The 14,273-nt window shown below is 35.6% G+C and overlaps 1 protein-coding gene across 2 annotated transcripts in view; it reads right to left on the bottom strand.

The window, feature by feature from the left end:
• Nucleotides 1-14,273, bottom strand: part of LOC127935155 (glypican-5-like) — a 96,261-nt gene that overhangs the window by 32,598 nt on the left and 49,390 nt on the right. For both annotated transcript variants that reach the window (XM_052532774.1, XM_052532784.1), the window contains one exon: nt 8,633-8,753. In XM_052532774.1, the coding sequence (XP_052388734.1) occupies nt 8,633-8,753 (121 nt within the window). The remainder of the gene's footprint in view (nt 1-8,632; nt 8,754-14,273) is intronic.

Below are 14,273 nucleotides of genomic sequence, written 5' to 3'. Positions count from 1 at the left end.
CCCTCAACCACTAAAAACACAAATTTGCTTGTCTAATAAATTTTACTTAAGAAAATTACATATTTTTATTGAACAAGAAGACAAAATACTGATTAAAATTAGTTTTTTGTAATAAAATGATGATAAAACTTACATTCATTGATTAACTTAATTACACTGTAAAGTTTGCTTGATTGCTTGATTGATCGATTGATCGATTGATCGATTGATTTATTGATTGATTGATTGATGTAAATAAAAGTAAGATTTCTGGATTGCAATGACACTGAATGTGGCTCATTTAACGGTTTGATCTTCACTGGACTGTTGTTGATATCATGCCTGAAGTGAACTCAGATGTGTTAAAATATGTCACGTCCAGCAGACAGGCAGTGCTGAGTGTTCAGTGAACTCTTTCCAGAGCTGTAGATCTCTCAACTCACTTCAAACAGTGAGTTCTGTTCTCCCTGAGGCCTCAGACAAGAGACAAGCCTTTGATACAGAATATCACTATACTGTGACTATACTACACACCTGATACCCTGCTATGAGAACGGAAAAATACTAGAGGTCAAGTGATAAACCAGAGTAAATGATCAACACACACAGTTGACCCCAAACAAACTAACAATTGACAGTGTAAGCATTTTGTGTACAGATAGTTTTTTCTTAAACAGGTATATTAAATATTTATATTTATGATAATTCTGTCATCATTTACTCATATCATGCCTTTATAAATTTGCTTGGTTCCCATTGACTTTCCCGGAATTTTTTGGCCATACAAATCTCATGCGGTTATTTTAAATACATTTTAATATGCACATAATAAAACATTTTAGCATGTGGACAACTAATATTGTTTAATGGTGTATTTTTTTTTTTTGCCATTTTTTGGAGTTAAAATCAATGAGCCACAAAAGTCATGATATGCTGAGCAATTCAAAGTTTTAACAAAATAATGACAACAACAATATAATAAAATATATTAATGTTCAGTAAATAATTAAATTAAAGTCAATATAACGATATACTGCAATAGCCAATAAAATGTTATAATTTTAACATTTAAGGGGTGGTTTCCTGCGCTACACTAAAACAGAAAGGGCAGACTGAACACAAGGAAAATTAAAGTTTAATTACTGAGAAAGTCCTTAAAAAAACAGTTCACACTTAAATGAAAATTCTGTCACCATTTAGCGACAGACAAAAATTTAAGCTGATATGCACAAAAAAAGTGCCTACTTTTCATGCTTGTTACTTAAATAAACATGAAAGTGTGCACAGTACAAATTCTAATAATGACTGTTCCTCACACAGAGATATCCATGGACCACTTTTAAGTTGGTTTTATTAGTATTTTTGGAGCTTTACAGTCCCTGTTCAGCAATTACATTCATGGTTTTTGTCCTTTCATGTTCCATGACAGAAAAGAATAAGTCATACAGGTTTGGAACAGAATGAGAGTCAAACACTTACGACAGAATCTTCATATTTGGGTGACCTTTTCATTTAACGGATGTGTTAGCTGAAGACCAAAATCCACCCAAAAGTACTGGCAGTCCAAACAGGGCGGCTAATAAATCAATTTTCTGTAATGGAGTAAAACAGACTAGAGAACAGTAGTGTCGCAGGTCAACACAAGCCCCTACTGATACTCTAAAGTGAAACGCTAATTTCCCTATGGTCCACGTTTACAATCATGAGTGTGATGAGATGCTGTATGAGTGCTGAAAAACACACAAACACACATCCCGAGCACAGAGATGCTATTGTGTCTCCACACCCAAAAGCAGTTGTGCTGCTGGCCTCTTCCAGATTTCAATAGGGGATATTTATGGGGAATCAGACATATTTATTAAGGAGGAACAGGAAGGGCTGGCCATGGTGACCTGAACTACAGACATCAGACCAGGGCTGGGTTGTTTCATGTGTAGTTTAACATCCACTGAGGAAATCTGACATTACATTGCACTTTTCAGCACACGCACTGTATATTCATTTCACATAAAACTGTCCTGAAAAATCAATATCTGATTTTAATTTGAATAAATAAAGGAAGAAAATTAAAATAAATTTGTTACAAATAAAAAAAAACAATTATATTTTATTTTTATTTTATTTTATTGTAAAGCATAAACCTTAAAATGTGTTAGATTTTGAACAAGAAAAATTGAATTATGTTTAACTATTTAGATGTGAAACTCTCAATATTAAAAGCAGTTTTGCCTCTCAAATACATTTACCAGGTTTAGATATTTAAAAATATTTTAAAGGAAAATATTTTATAAGACAAATATTTAGAAGCTAGAACATTTCTTTAATAAAAAAAAAAATTATACTGATTAAGATATATTAGAAAATGTGTTTGTTTGTAGATCAGGAATCACTATTATCAGTACTGAACCAGGTTCATTAGTGACATTTTATTGCTCAAATTTGCTTCACTAAACATGCAGGATTTCAGCCCCGTTTGACTGTATAAAACTAGAGTGTAATTTTTCCAAACTACCATTTCCTGCATTTGAACAATAAATTGCAAAGTTATAAACAAATATAGATAAAACTGTAGACTAAGGTGGAGACCAGGCCACCTGAGATGAATCTGGACTGAATGTCTCCAGACACTCTGCTATGTACACAAACAGATTAGTGTGGGTGGATCCCAGCTCCAAAGCAGCTATTCTAACTGAGGAGAGCAATGTCAGGACAAAGGTGGGGATAGTCAAAGTTTTAAAGGTGAAATTTCTTTTTCACACTTATACAACTGCACACACACACACACACACACACACACACACACACAAAACTTCAGTTAAATGTAAATTACCACCACTGTGAGTATCAGTCTCAAATGTTAACTACTGGAACTACATAACGAGCTCCCAAAATGCAAAAATGGTGACATTACACCTGTTTATTACTTAAGATGCATCAAATGGCAAATGGCTTTCTATCATGAAGGCAAAAAAAGAGATGCAAAGAATATGTCAATAATAATGGTTTCAAACGACACCAAAAGTGCACACACACACAAAAAAAAAACACTGAACAGCAAAGAAAAAGTGAGAATGAAAACACAAAAGAAAGCAAAACTGCAAAAGACAGAACAAAAATGTAAAAAATAGACAAAGAAATAGTGAAACTGAAAGAAAGAAAAGGAAAGAAAGAAAGAAAGAAAGAAAGAAAGAAAGAAAGAAAGAAAGAAAGAAAGAATGTCATGTAGCAGAGCGAGAGAGCTGGACAGACTGTTGCCACACAGAGCCCCAGGGGATTCTGAGAAAATCATCTTTTATTCTGAAGGTCTTTCAGTGTGCAGTCTGCTATTAGCATGACAAAAACAGCACTTTGCCATCCAAAATCCCCTGTTTTCTGAACCTTTGCTCCTTTCAACTCTCTCCGTCTCTCTGTGTCACACTCTCAGTTTCTTTAACCACATATATCCCTGTTCAAACCTCCAAAGTACACAGGATCAATATTTCCATTCTCTTTCTCTGTGCTGAAACTAACACAGCAGATTCCACTTGTGGTTTTCTGCAAAATCACAATAGGAAATGAAATATTTCTCACCATCTGGGAAAAAGAAATTCATAACTTTATCAGGGTGAAATAAGATTGAATATAAGAGAGAGAGAGAGTTTATGATCTTTCCTTATCGGTAATCTTCCATAAATGATTTCATTCTTCTGTCTGTTTAAAGGCAAGTCAGAAATAAGCGCTCTGATATTACTGTACATAGATCAGGAATGGAATGGGAACAATCAAACCCAGAACAATAAAATTGCTGAATTTTAACGAAATAAAAAGATTTTCTATTATACATGATATTTCTTATATGTATGTTTCCCATTTAAACAACAACAAAACTAATAATAATAATACTCATCATCATCATAATAATCATAATAATCATAATAATTATAATAATAATAGTGAAACCAGAATGACAGTATGTTGTCATTTTTTCGAGAATTAAAAAATTTATTAACATTTTTAATTAAGATGCACAGATGCACAAAAAGAAAGAGTAAAGGAAATAAGATAATAAGATAAGGCAAAAGAAAGAAAGAGTGAAAGAAATTACTTGAAGCTGTATTTTAATAAATACAATAAATTTTAAGTATATTAAAGGTGCCATCTGTAATGTTTGGCAAAAAAAATCAAGTCATACTCCACATTCCATAACAGATGGGGGCAGTATGCCTCAATAAAGTGAATTGGTCTACTCTAGAGTAACAAACGAGAAACGGCATAGTCTCTGTGCTCCGCCCCTACTTTCACAACCTACAGCCATAGCCGAAGCCTAACTGTGCGTTCAAAACTGTGCAAAAATTTATCTTGCCGCTCTGCTCACGACGCTGCAGAAAGATTTGTGAGCGCTCAGACGCTCTAACGTAGATCGAATGCTTATTTTGTATTTAAAGCGGCCGCAAAGCAAACAAGCTTGTTGATCTCGTGCAGACTAACCACAAGGAGTTATAACCTCATTAAATATTGTTGTGATCCTTTACTTAAAATGAACAATCTCAGACACCTTGGTCCACGTATCACTTTTAATTTATTTTTTATGTCCCTGTAGGCAAACAGGGACACATCATAGATTAATACAAACGCTAAACAGCAATAATCAACCTGTCCTTTATTCTGCTTGAGAACTAATGTGCCAACTCTCAAGCATTCACCGTGAGACACACGCAATTGACTCTTTTTACACGCTTTCACGCCACACATCAATTTTTTCAGTCAAAGAAAAACCACGAAGCAAAGAGGACACGGAGACCAACAGACTAGACAGAGCAGGTTAGTTATGATACATAGGGCTGTGCAAAAAATCGAATGCGATTTTCATGCACCTCTAATCAGTAAAGACGCTCCTGTAATTAGAAGTATATCTCCAGCATGTGCATTTAGATCAGGGTTGCCAGGTTTTCACAACAAACCCTGCCCAGTTGCTTCTTAAAACTAGTCCAAAACTAGCCCAATCGCGTTTCCGGGAGGTTCCCCTATAAAAATTGCTTCCCGGGGTTAAAAAATAAATTTTAGGAAGGGTTTCCCTGGTAAAATTAGCATTTTAGGGGGTAAATATCACATTATTGGTATTGGGATTGCTTCAAACCGCGGACATGAAAAACAACCGCAGACTTGGCAACACTGGTTCAGGTGGAGCGGCAGTAACTGCACAGAGCCTTAGTCTACCGACAACTAACACAAAATCGCTTTCAAAATCGACAAAGAATCGCCAGCGATTTTAACATCGATGTTGTGTAGATTGTCAGTGAATTACGGCTGTGTAGTAAATGCCAACCAGTGTTGCCAAGTCTGTGGTGGTTGTTTTTCATGTCCGCTGGTCACAGCGACCCCAATACAAATAACGTGATATTAAGCCCCTAAAATGCGAATTATACCAAGGCAACCCTGCTAAAAAAAACTATATTTTAACCCCAGGAAGCAATGTTTAATCGGGGAATCTTCTGGAAGCGAGATTGGGCTAGTTTTGAGAAGCAACTGGGCAGGATTTGTTGTGAAAACCTGGCAATCCTGATCTGAACACAGGAGCGTCTTTACTGATGAGATGTACATGAGTAAAGACATTCACAGCCCTATATAATAAAATGGGTAACGTTAAGTTATAGCTAGCTAATTATCAATTACAAAAACATTTCTATGTTATAACTTCCCGAAAACAAATACACAAACATATAAAACAAACTTCTAGCGAAATACTAACAGCATCTAACTTGCAAGTTCTGAGTCGAACCTCATTTCTTTCAGGTCCATCAGTTGTCTCCAGCGATTAAAAGCAGTGCCGATGTTTACTCTGGTATTCTTATCAGATGCCAAGGGCTTCAGCTATCCTTCCGCTCTCTTCTCTAAACTGAAAAAGTAGTGGGCTGTACTTTCCACACGATTGACATCAGGTACGCCCTGCGAGTTATTCGTGTATTCGTTGCAGGTTGGTGGTTATGTCGCCCGCATACCGCCTCCCACGGCCGAAACTGGTATTACAACACCTGCCGGGCCGGGGCTAGTAATGCTAATGCTAATTAAGGTTGATATCTCTGCAGCACTATAACTTGACATTTTTTTAATGACATCATCGCCCTTATTTCTTCTCATTCTTTTGATGCGTGTAGGTCATGTTATAGATATTTTTACCTCAATTTCTGCATATGGCACCTTTAAGCAAATATTAGTAGTACTAATACCAGTTAAATTACCAATAAAATAATAATGATTATTTATTATAACTATTCAATTTATTTGTATTTATTTATTTTCATTAGGGTTTCATTATTGTTATTATTATTATTATTAATATTATTCACATTAATGTGTTTCTATAAAAATCCTTGTTTTATCTTGTGAAAATAACATACTAATAAATAACCTTGAACCACTTGTACATAACGCAATTCAAAATCAATTCATCGATTGATAAACTGGATTATTTTCATTATAATTCCAAATGAATGCAAATTTCATTTAAAAGTGTTTATGACACAGATGTGTTTGTCGTGTGTGTTAAAGCCACTGTGTATATACAGTATGTGTGTGTGTGTGTATATAAGGCCATGATGTTCTCACCCATGTTTACTGATGGCACCAGTTCACAAGAATCTGTTAGTTCAATCAGCACAGATTCAACCTACAAGCCCCTGCCAGTCATCATTTCTTCTCTTTAATTCTTCACTTCCCATCAGAATCAGCCTTACTTCCACATGTGACGTATAAATTCCCTTCCTCCTCAGCCAAAGCTGTTAAACTCATCTAAAATCTGCTCTAGGTGCTGCTAATTAGGCGGAAGTTTCATCTGTTAGTTAATTTTTGAAGAACATCAGGATCACTTTGATGAGCTGTTTAATTCACATCAGATAAAGAAGCATCTGCCCTTGTTTCCTGCCACATTGTCAATGCATGACTGCTCCATCAGGTCTTTCAGAATGAGAACAGAACATCTCAAACAACAACAGCAATATGCTTCTAAAGACATAAGCACATTTCTTCAGACTGTCTACAGTGGGTCGACAACACTGCCTGATTTGATTAGCATTGGAAAAGTTGTAATTTCATACAAAAATCATACAAAAATCAATACATGCAAAAATGGATAATGATATCAGATATTATGAGGGCTGTAACTAACGATTATTTTGGTAATCTATATTTTATCTGCATTATATTTTTACTGTTTTTTTATATTTTTTATTTTCACTGTTTTTATGTAAAATAATTTTCTTAACTGTTTTTAAATTCATTTTAAGTAAATGTTTTAATCATTTTACAAGTTTTAAAATTGCTTATTTTATTTTTGTTATTATTTTTCTTCTTGATTATTTTACTTTCTTTTATGTAAAGCACTTTGAACTACCATTGTGTATGAAATGTGCTATATAAATAAACTTGCCTTGCCTTGCCTAATCAAGTAATCGGTTGATTATTCTGACGATTAATCGAGTAATTATTTTTTATTTTATTTTATTTTATTTTTTTTGCAGTAATTAAAATAGAGCTTAGCGAAGCTTAAAATAAATATGAGCAATGAGGCATTAATAATAGGTTCAAATAAAATATCCAAAACAAGTAATCATATGATTGAAATAAAGTGTAATAAAACAATATTAATCATAACTTATGTACAGTATCAAACGCCTGCAGAGGGCACAACAGCCTGACAATTGTTTTACATTTTATTTTACAGCACAATCTAATCAATGTTTAATATTGACTAAACAACATTTAATTCAAAAGTCCACTTGATCATTAATATTTGGCTACTTCTTTATGATAGAAATGCTATAGCCACTGTCATTTCTCGAACAAGAACATGTGGACATCAGAACATGCAAACTCAGAGTTAGCATCTTATAAAGATGATGTATTCTTCTCTGCTGGTGTAGGTTTATAGAATGGTGCATACTGTTCCCAGATGAACGAAGCAACTCCGACTCATTAAATATGCAAAGATGGAGTTTGAGACAGTCTGCATGTGTAAATGATAACAGTTCATGTGGAGCAGCATTTACTGTGAATGTAGTAACTGAGATGCACATAACCTACACGCATAGAAATAAAATGCATATTAAACCTGCAGCACATATATTTATTTAATTAAATCACAGTCTTGGTGAATTAATTATAGCTCAATGCTTTATTCTTGCTTTATTATCTATCTATATATATATATATATATATATATATATATATATATAGATAGATAGATAGATAGATAGATAGATAGATAGATAGATAGATAGATAGATAGATAGATAGATAGATAGATAGATAGATAGATAGATAGATAGATAGATAGATAGATAGATAGATAGATAGATAGATAATAAAGCAAGAATAAAGCATAGATTTAATTTTTTTTTTTTAATGCAGTTTTAGTTTTAAATGTTTAAGTTGCTTCGGCAAACAGATGAAATAATATAAATTTCAGTTTTTATATTTAATCATAGAATGTACGTAAAAGTAACAAAAAATTGTATGTTTAACTTTTTTATTAACTTTCAATACATCATCTTTTGTGTTACAAAGAAGAAACGGAAACTGATCTAAATGATGACACAATTTTTATTTTTAGGTGAACTATCCCTTTAAGATGTCAGAGATGTTTGCAGTAGTGTCACCAAATCATGATATTTCTCACCATGTTGAAGAGCTCAAGTATGTTTTTGGCATCCATAAGCACAGGGTCAGCACCTCTGACCCTTACTTCTTGATTCTGTCTTTGAGCATGAACTCCACTGCCCACCACTCTTGAAGTATAACTGAGAGAAAGAGAGAGAAAGACACAAACATTAAGAGATATGCTGTGATTTGCACCATGAAGCCCCATCAGAAATAGACTTTTGGTTGTAGTCCCCTGGAAGTATAAATCTTCAATCTACTGTTTGGCAAGAAAGTTAACTGTTTTCCCAAAAGTCCTAAACACCTGCACACACACAAACACAAGCCATCTAATTACAAGAGCAGTATACCTCTTTCTCTCTCTTATTACCATGCTGTTCCAAAAGAGTGATTTCTAATGCTTGAAATGAACCCATGGTCCATCTCCACACAAACTAACATTAAAGTGACTTGTCCAAAAGCACAAAAGAAGTTGCTCCTGAATCATTCTTACAGTTTATAAGCCACAAACACTTCCACTATGGTGAAAAGTATATGATGTGTGTGTGTGTTCTTGTTTTTGTGACATATCAGGACACAACTCTGTGTAATGACATGGGTATGACACAGGTATTACAAGGAGAGGGTGACTTATGAGGACATAACCCATGTCCCCGTTTTTCAAAACGCTTATAAATCATACAGAATGAGTTTTTTTTTTTTTTTTTGAGAAAGTAAAAATGCAAAGTTTCCTGTGAGGGTTGGGGTTAGGTGTAGGGTTGGTCTAAGGTGATAGAATAAACAGTTTGTACAGTATAAAAACCATTACGCCTATGGGATGTCCCCACTTTTCACAAAAACACCTCTCTCTCTGTGTGTGTGTGTGTGTGTGTGTGTGTGTGTGTGTGTGTGTGTGTGTGTGTGTGTGTGTGTGTGAGCGCGTGTGGTTGGGTGGGTCGTCAATCATTTCTGGCACGGAATTGAGTTATGAAGTTGCAAAACGAGCTTCCCAATGTCTTTCAATAAATCAATTTCAATGCTGTAAACACATTGCAATCCAAAATCTATTTGAATTCTACATGGATTTATTATATAAATTCAGCTGTATCTAATATCATCCCTCTCTGACAGATGCCTCATCTGATTATTGTCTTTTACTAAATATATCCCAGAACCCCTGGTGTGCTGATAATCTTAATATTATAATCTATAATCTATAGTACACAATCTGTAAAATAGCAGCTCCGCATCATACACATATAAAACGCTATTATTTTGAATTTAGACGTCTAAAATTGTTCTGTATGGTCAGCCTTTACTCTCTCTCTCTCTCTCTCTCTCTCTCTCTCTCATCATTTAACAACTAGTATTTGCTCCAGTCTGGACATCCTTTATTGCAGGATCATTTTGCATTGCTGTAATCTGTTCTCTCTCTCAGAAAGAGAAGTATGAAGAGATGTTTTGCTAATAGAGGCCAGCCACAGTCTAGCAGCCTTGGTTTTTGGATTTATTTCTCATTCATTTCCTCAACTAAAACTGAATGAAATCTAGCAAACACCAAAGAAACTACAAATAAAACAAAGTGAAAACTAAACTAATGAAAAATACATTTGGAAAAATAAAACAGTCTAATAAACATACACAGCTCAGACAGCCTTATATGCAGAATATACATACTCAACGATGGAAATAAAAACACATTTTTGAATAAAACACATTAAAAAGAATCTCTGAGAGGATGCTGTCTGGTTCCCAGCATGAGGCAACTCAGCATCGCAAACATCCCATAATCACTGTGTTCGAAGATTTCCATGGAAACAGAGATGATTACAAAAGCTCTGAAAATTAATGATGGAGCATGAAACACACATGTAAATGCTTCTGGTTTTGAAATTTGAAACAAAACAGAAAGCTAATGATTTTGGGAACTGGGTTGCAGATCTATCCGCATTCTTAAACATCTAAAATGTTTTAAAGCCTTATGATGCCACAAAAGAACATTTTAAGTTCTATTTGGTCTTTAGAAAACTGAGAAAATTCTAATATGTTTCAAAAGATTAAACGACAACCTCCAACGGAACATCAAGAAGCTAAATGACCAATTAACTCGAGAAAAAAATAATAATGCTTTTAGAAATTGCTGCAAAGAATCATTAAAAAACACTATAAAAGTGTGGAATTTCTCCATCTTCTCATATGTTTTAAAGCAAAACAAACCAAAAAGAAAAGTAAAAATTGTAACAACGTTACTGAGTATTTGTGTGAGAGAGGGAAGAAAGAAAGAAACAAGACCTTAGATTCTAAACAGCAGAGCTGCTCTGTAATTAATGGAGCGGCAGAGAGTGAATGAGAACCACTAGAATGTGCAAATCTGATCTGGATAAATTAGAGGTTTGGAGTGTGATAAACTGGCAGAGAGAGCCGTGACACAGACATGGAAATTACAAGCTCGGAGTCCTCGAACTTTCTCAGAACACGCTGCTCCGCTGTCTGTGGAACGGACAGCTCTTTTGTCCTCCATACAGTTCTCTCAGAACAGAGACACAATGGCAGCCTCCATGAGGACAAACCAGACAGAAAACAGCAATCACACACTGCTGAAGATGAGCTGCTTTGAAAAGATTTGTGCTCGACGGAGGGTATCATACATTTGAAGTGAGATGTCAAAGAATCCAAATCTATCAATCCATCCACCTCTTCATTTTCTAACTAATATGTATCTATACATCTATACATTGATCTAACCAACCATCTATTCATTCATCCATCTTATCTATCCATCCAACCAGCCATCTATCTATCCATCCATATCTAACCATCAGTCCATCTATCCAACCATTCATCCATCCATCCAACCAACCAATCTATCCATCTAACATCTATCAAACCATCTATACAACCAACCATCCGTGGATTTAATGTTTTTTTTTAAGGTCCTTTATGAAAAAATGTCCAAATGGTCCACTATCATCAGCCACCTGCCAATCAAAGATCTTTCAGAAGTGATAATGAGTCAAACTGATGTCACTCTGTTTTAATAAACACAATATAGATTCGTCGCAAAAACAAAAAGATGCAACTCTCTAACCAACTGAAAATAAGTTTCTTTTTTCATGCCATTATTGTTTCCCAAGGAAATGTATAAACACAGCTTTTTAGCCTAAGAAGTTTTAGGTGAAACCGAGAAGACACTGGGCCAACATGGTGAGGCAGGCAGGTTTATCACAGCACTGATTTATACAGGAACTCCGAAAACACAGGTCATGGATCTCAGATGAATATACGATCCAAATGAAAAGACTTTATGCCTCAGTTTAGTTTTAGCAGGAGACATGAACTGATCTCAGGCTGTGCAGTCTGCTACTGACTCGGTCATTGTGTTATTTAATGTGACCATCTGGTTGCTGGAAGGTTGTTTGCATCCAATCTTTTGAACCATGCCCAGACTAACAGAGGAAAATAAAAGACATTTGATGAGTTCACCTCTGGACCATCAGTCTCTGGTGAAGAAAAACAGGTATGATAACCCAACATTATCAGGAAATGTTTGGATTAAAAATGTGTCCATTTAAATCCATAATCTAGTTCATGGAGTGTGTGTGTTCACTGATGTGTGTGCACTTTGGATGGGATCCATGCAGAGCACTAATTCTGAGTATGGGTCACCATACATGTCACGTCACTTAAATAACACTTTAGAAACAAACAGACCTGCAGGCAGATCCAAAAACACATTTACACTGAGAACGGATGCAAATCAGTACAGACGGGAAACGTGCCAAATAAAATGAGATGCCTAAAATAGACAAAGATGTGAAGAGAAGGAATCCTATAGAGATGGAAAGATCAGAGATGGTGAGAGGATGAGCAAATGGTGGAGATAAACCACAGAACAGAGCCTGAGCCAAGCCTGCCGCCCCAAGGGATGATGGGAAAGCAGACTGTGGCAGGGACAGATGCCCATGTGGCCAACAGCTGTATCATATGTAGGCTTGTGTGTGTGTGTGTGTGTGTGTGTGTGTAGTTCCTCAAGATAAAGGTTATGGCACTGAGCTCAGTTCATGACACACACACACATCAATGTTTCCGTACTGAACGGCAGCAGATATGAGTGTTGAGTGTTATTGAGTGCAACATCAATAACTCTCTCCATTAATGTTATGCAAAAGGGTGTACACACACACACACACACAAACACCCACGCACACACACACACGGACACACACTGTGCATGATGGGATTAATATAAAGAGAAAGGGTGAGTGAAGGCTGGAGATTGTATCTGAGGTGAGATAAGGCTGACTGGGTCTGTTATCATCTGTGTTGGGGCTCGTTACAAGTCACCCTCCATAGTTCAGGCAGCGTGTGGAAGAAATACAACTCTTATTTGATTGAGCAGTGCAATGAAACACATACACACACTCACAGGGATAAATCTGATCCCTGTTTAGCCAATTATAATTAATACGCCCCACTCCTAAACTTATGTACAGAAAACAAGACATTTAGAGCCTTTGTGAAACAGGTTTCCTTATGTACTTTTTAATCACTATAATTGTTAGGGCATTTTTTTTTTTTCTAAGAGGAAGCAGAATATTAAGCAATAATTCAGCAAAATGAACAGATGTGCGGTGGTTCGGGACGTGGCTGTGGGAATTCATCAAACGATGAAGAACAGCATTATAATCATGCACAAATCTAGCTACAAGCATTGAGGGTTAAGACACTGTGAGAAGTTTTAAAAAAGTACACTAGTAATTTACGTTCAGCCAAAATTAAATAATTCTTTCTTGATTTACGGACCATTATGTCTTTCCAAACCTCCATGAGGTGCAACACACACACACACACACAAATTGTTCTCTTCCATTATCAGAACACGTTTTTCCTGTTTAACACTGTAAAGCTGACACAATCTGTATTGTATGAAACAAACCTTCTCATTGAAAGAGTTTTCTTTATTTTCATGACTATGAAAATTGTAGATTCACACTGAAGGCATCAAAACTATGAATTAACATGTGGAATTATATATGGAATTATATACATAACAAAAAAGCTTGAAACAACTGAAAATATGTCATATTCTAGGTTCTTCAAAGTAGCCACCTTTTGCTTTGATTACTGCTTTGCACACTCTTGGCATTCTCTTGATGAGCTTCAAGAGGTAGTCACCTGAAATGGTCTTCCAACAGTCTTGAAGGAGTTCCCCGAGAGATGCTTAGCACTTGTTGGCTCTTTTGCCTTCTGTCTGCGGTCCAGCTCACCCCTAAACCATCTGGATTGGGTTCAGGTCTGGTGACTGTGGAGGCCAGGTCATCTGGCGCAGCACCCCATCACTCTCCTTCTTGGTCAAATAGCCCTTGATGCCTTCAGTGTGGCTCTACAATTTTCATAGTCATGAAAATAAAGAAAACTCTTTGAATGAGAAGGTGTGTCCAAACTTTTGGTCTGTACTGTATATATATATATATATATATATATATATATATATATATATATATATATATATATTAGGGGTGTAACGGTTCACAAAATTCACGGTTCGGTTCGATGCGATACACTGATGTCACGGTTCGGTTCGGTTCGGTTCGATACGTTTTAGATACAGCAAAATGTAAAAACATCTCAACTTTTCAGAATGCCGCAAGCGCACCGCGGGTCATGTGACAAGAACTAAC

This window comes from Carassius gibelio, chromosome A2, assembly GCF_023724105.1.
Source record: "Carassius gibelio isolate Cgi1373 ecotype wild population from Czech Republic chromosome A2, carGib1.2-hapl.c, whole genome shotgun sequence".
In the NCBI taxonomy this organism is placed as follows: domain Eukaryota; kingdom Metazoa; phylum Chordata; class Actinopteri; order Cypriniformes; family Cyprinidae; genus Carassius; species Carassius gibelio.
This window is presented reverse-complemented; position numbering and strand designations above follow the sequence as displayed.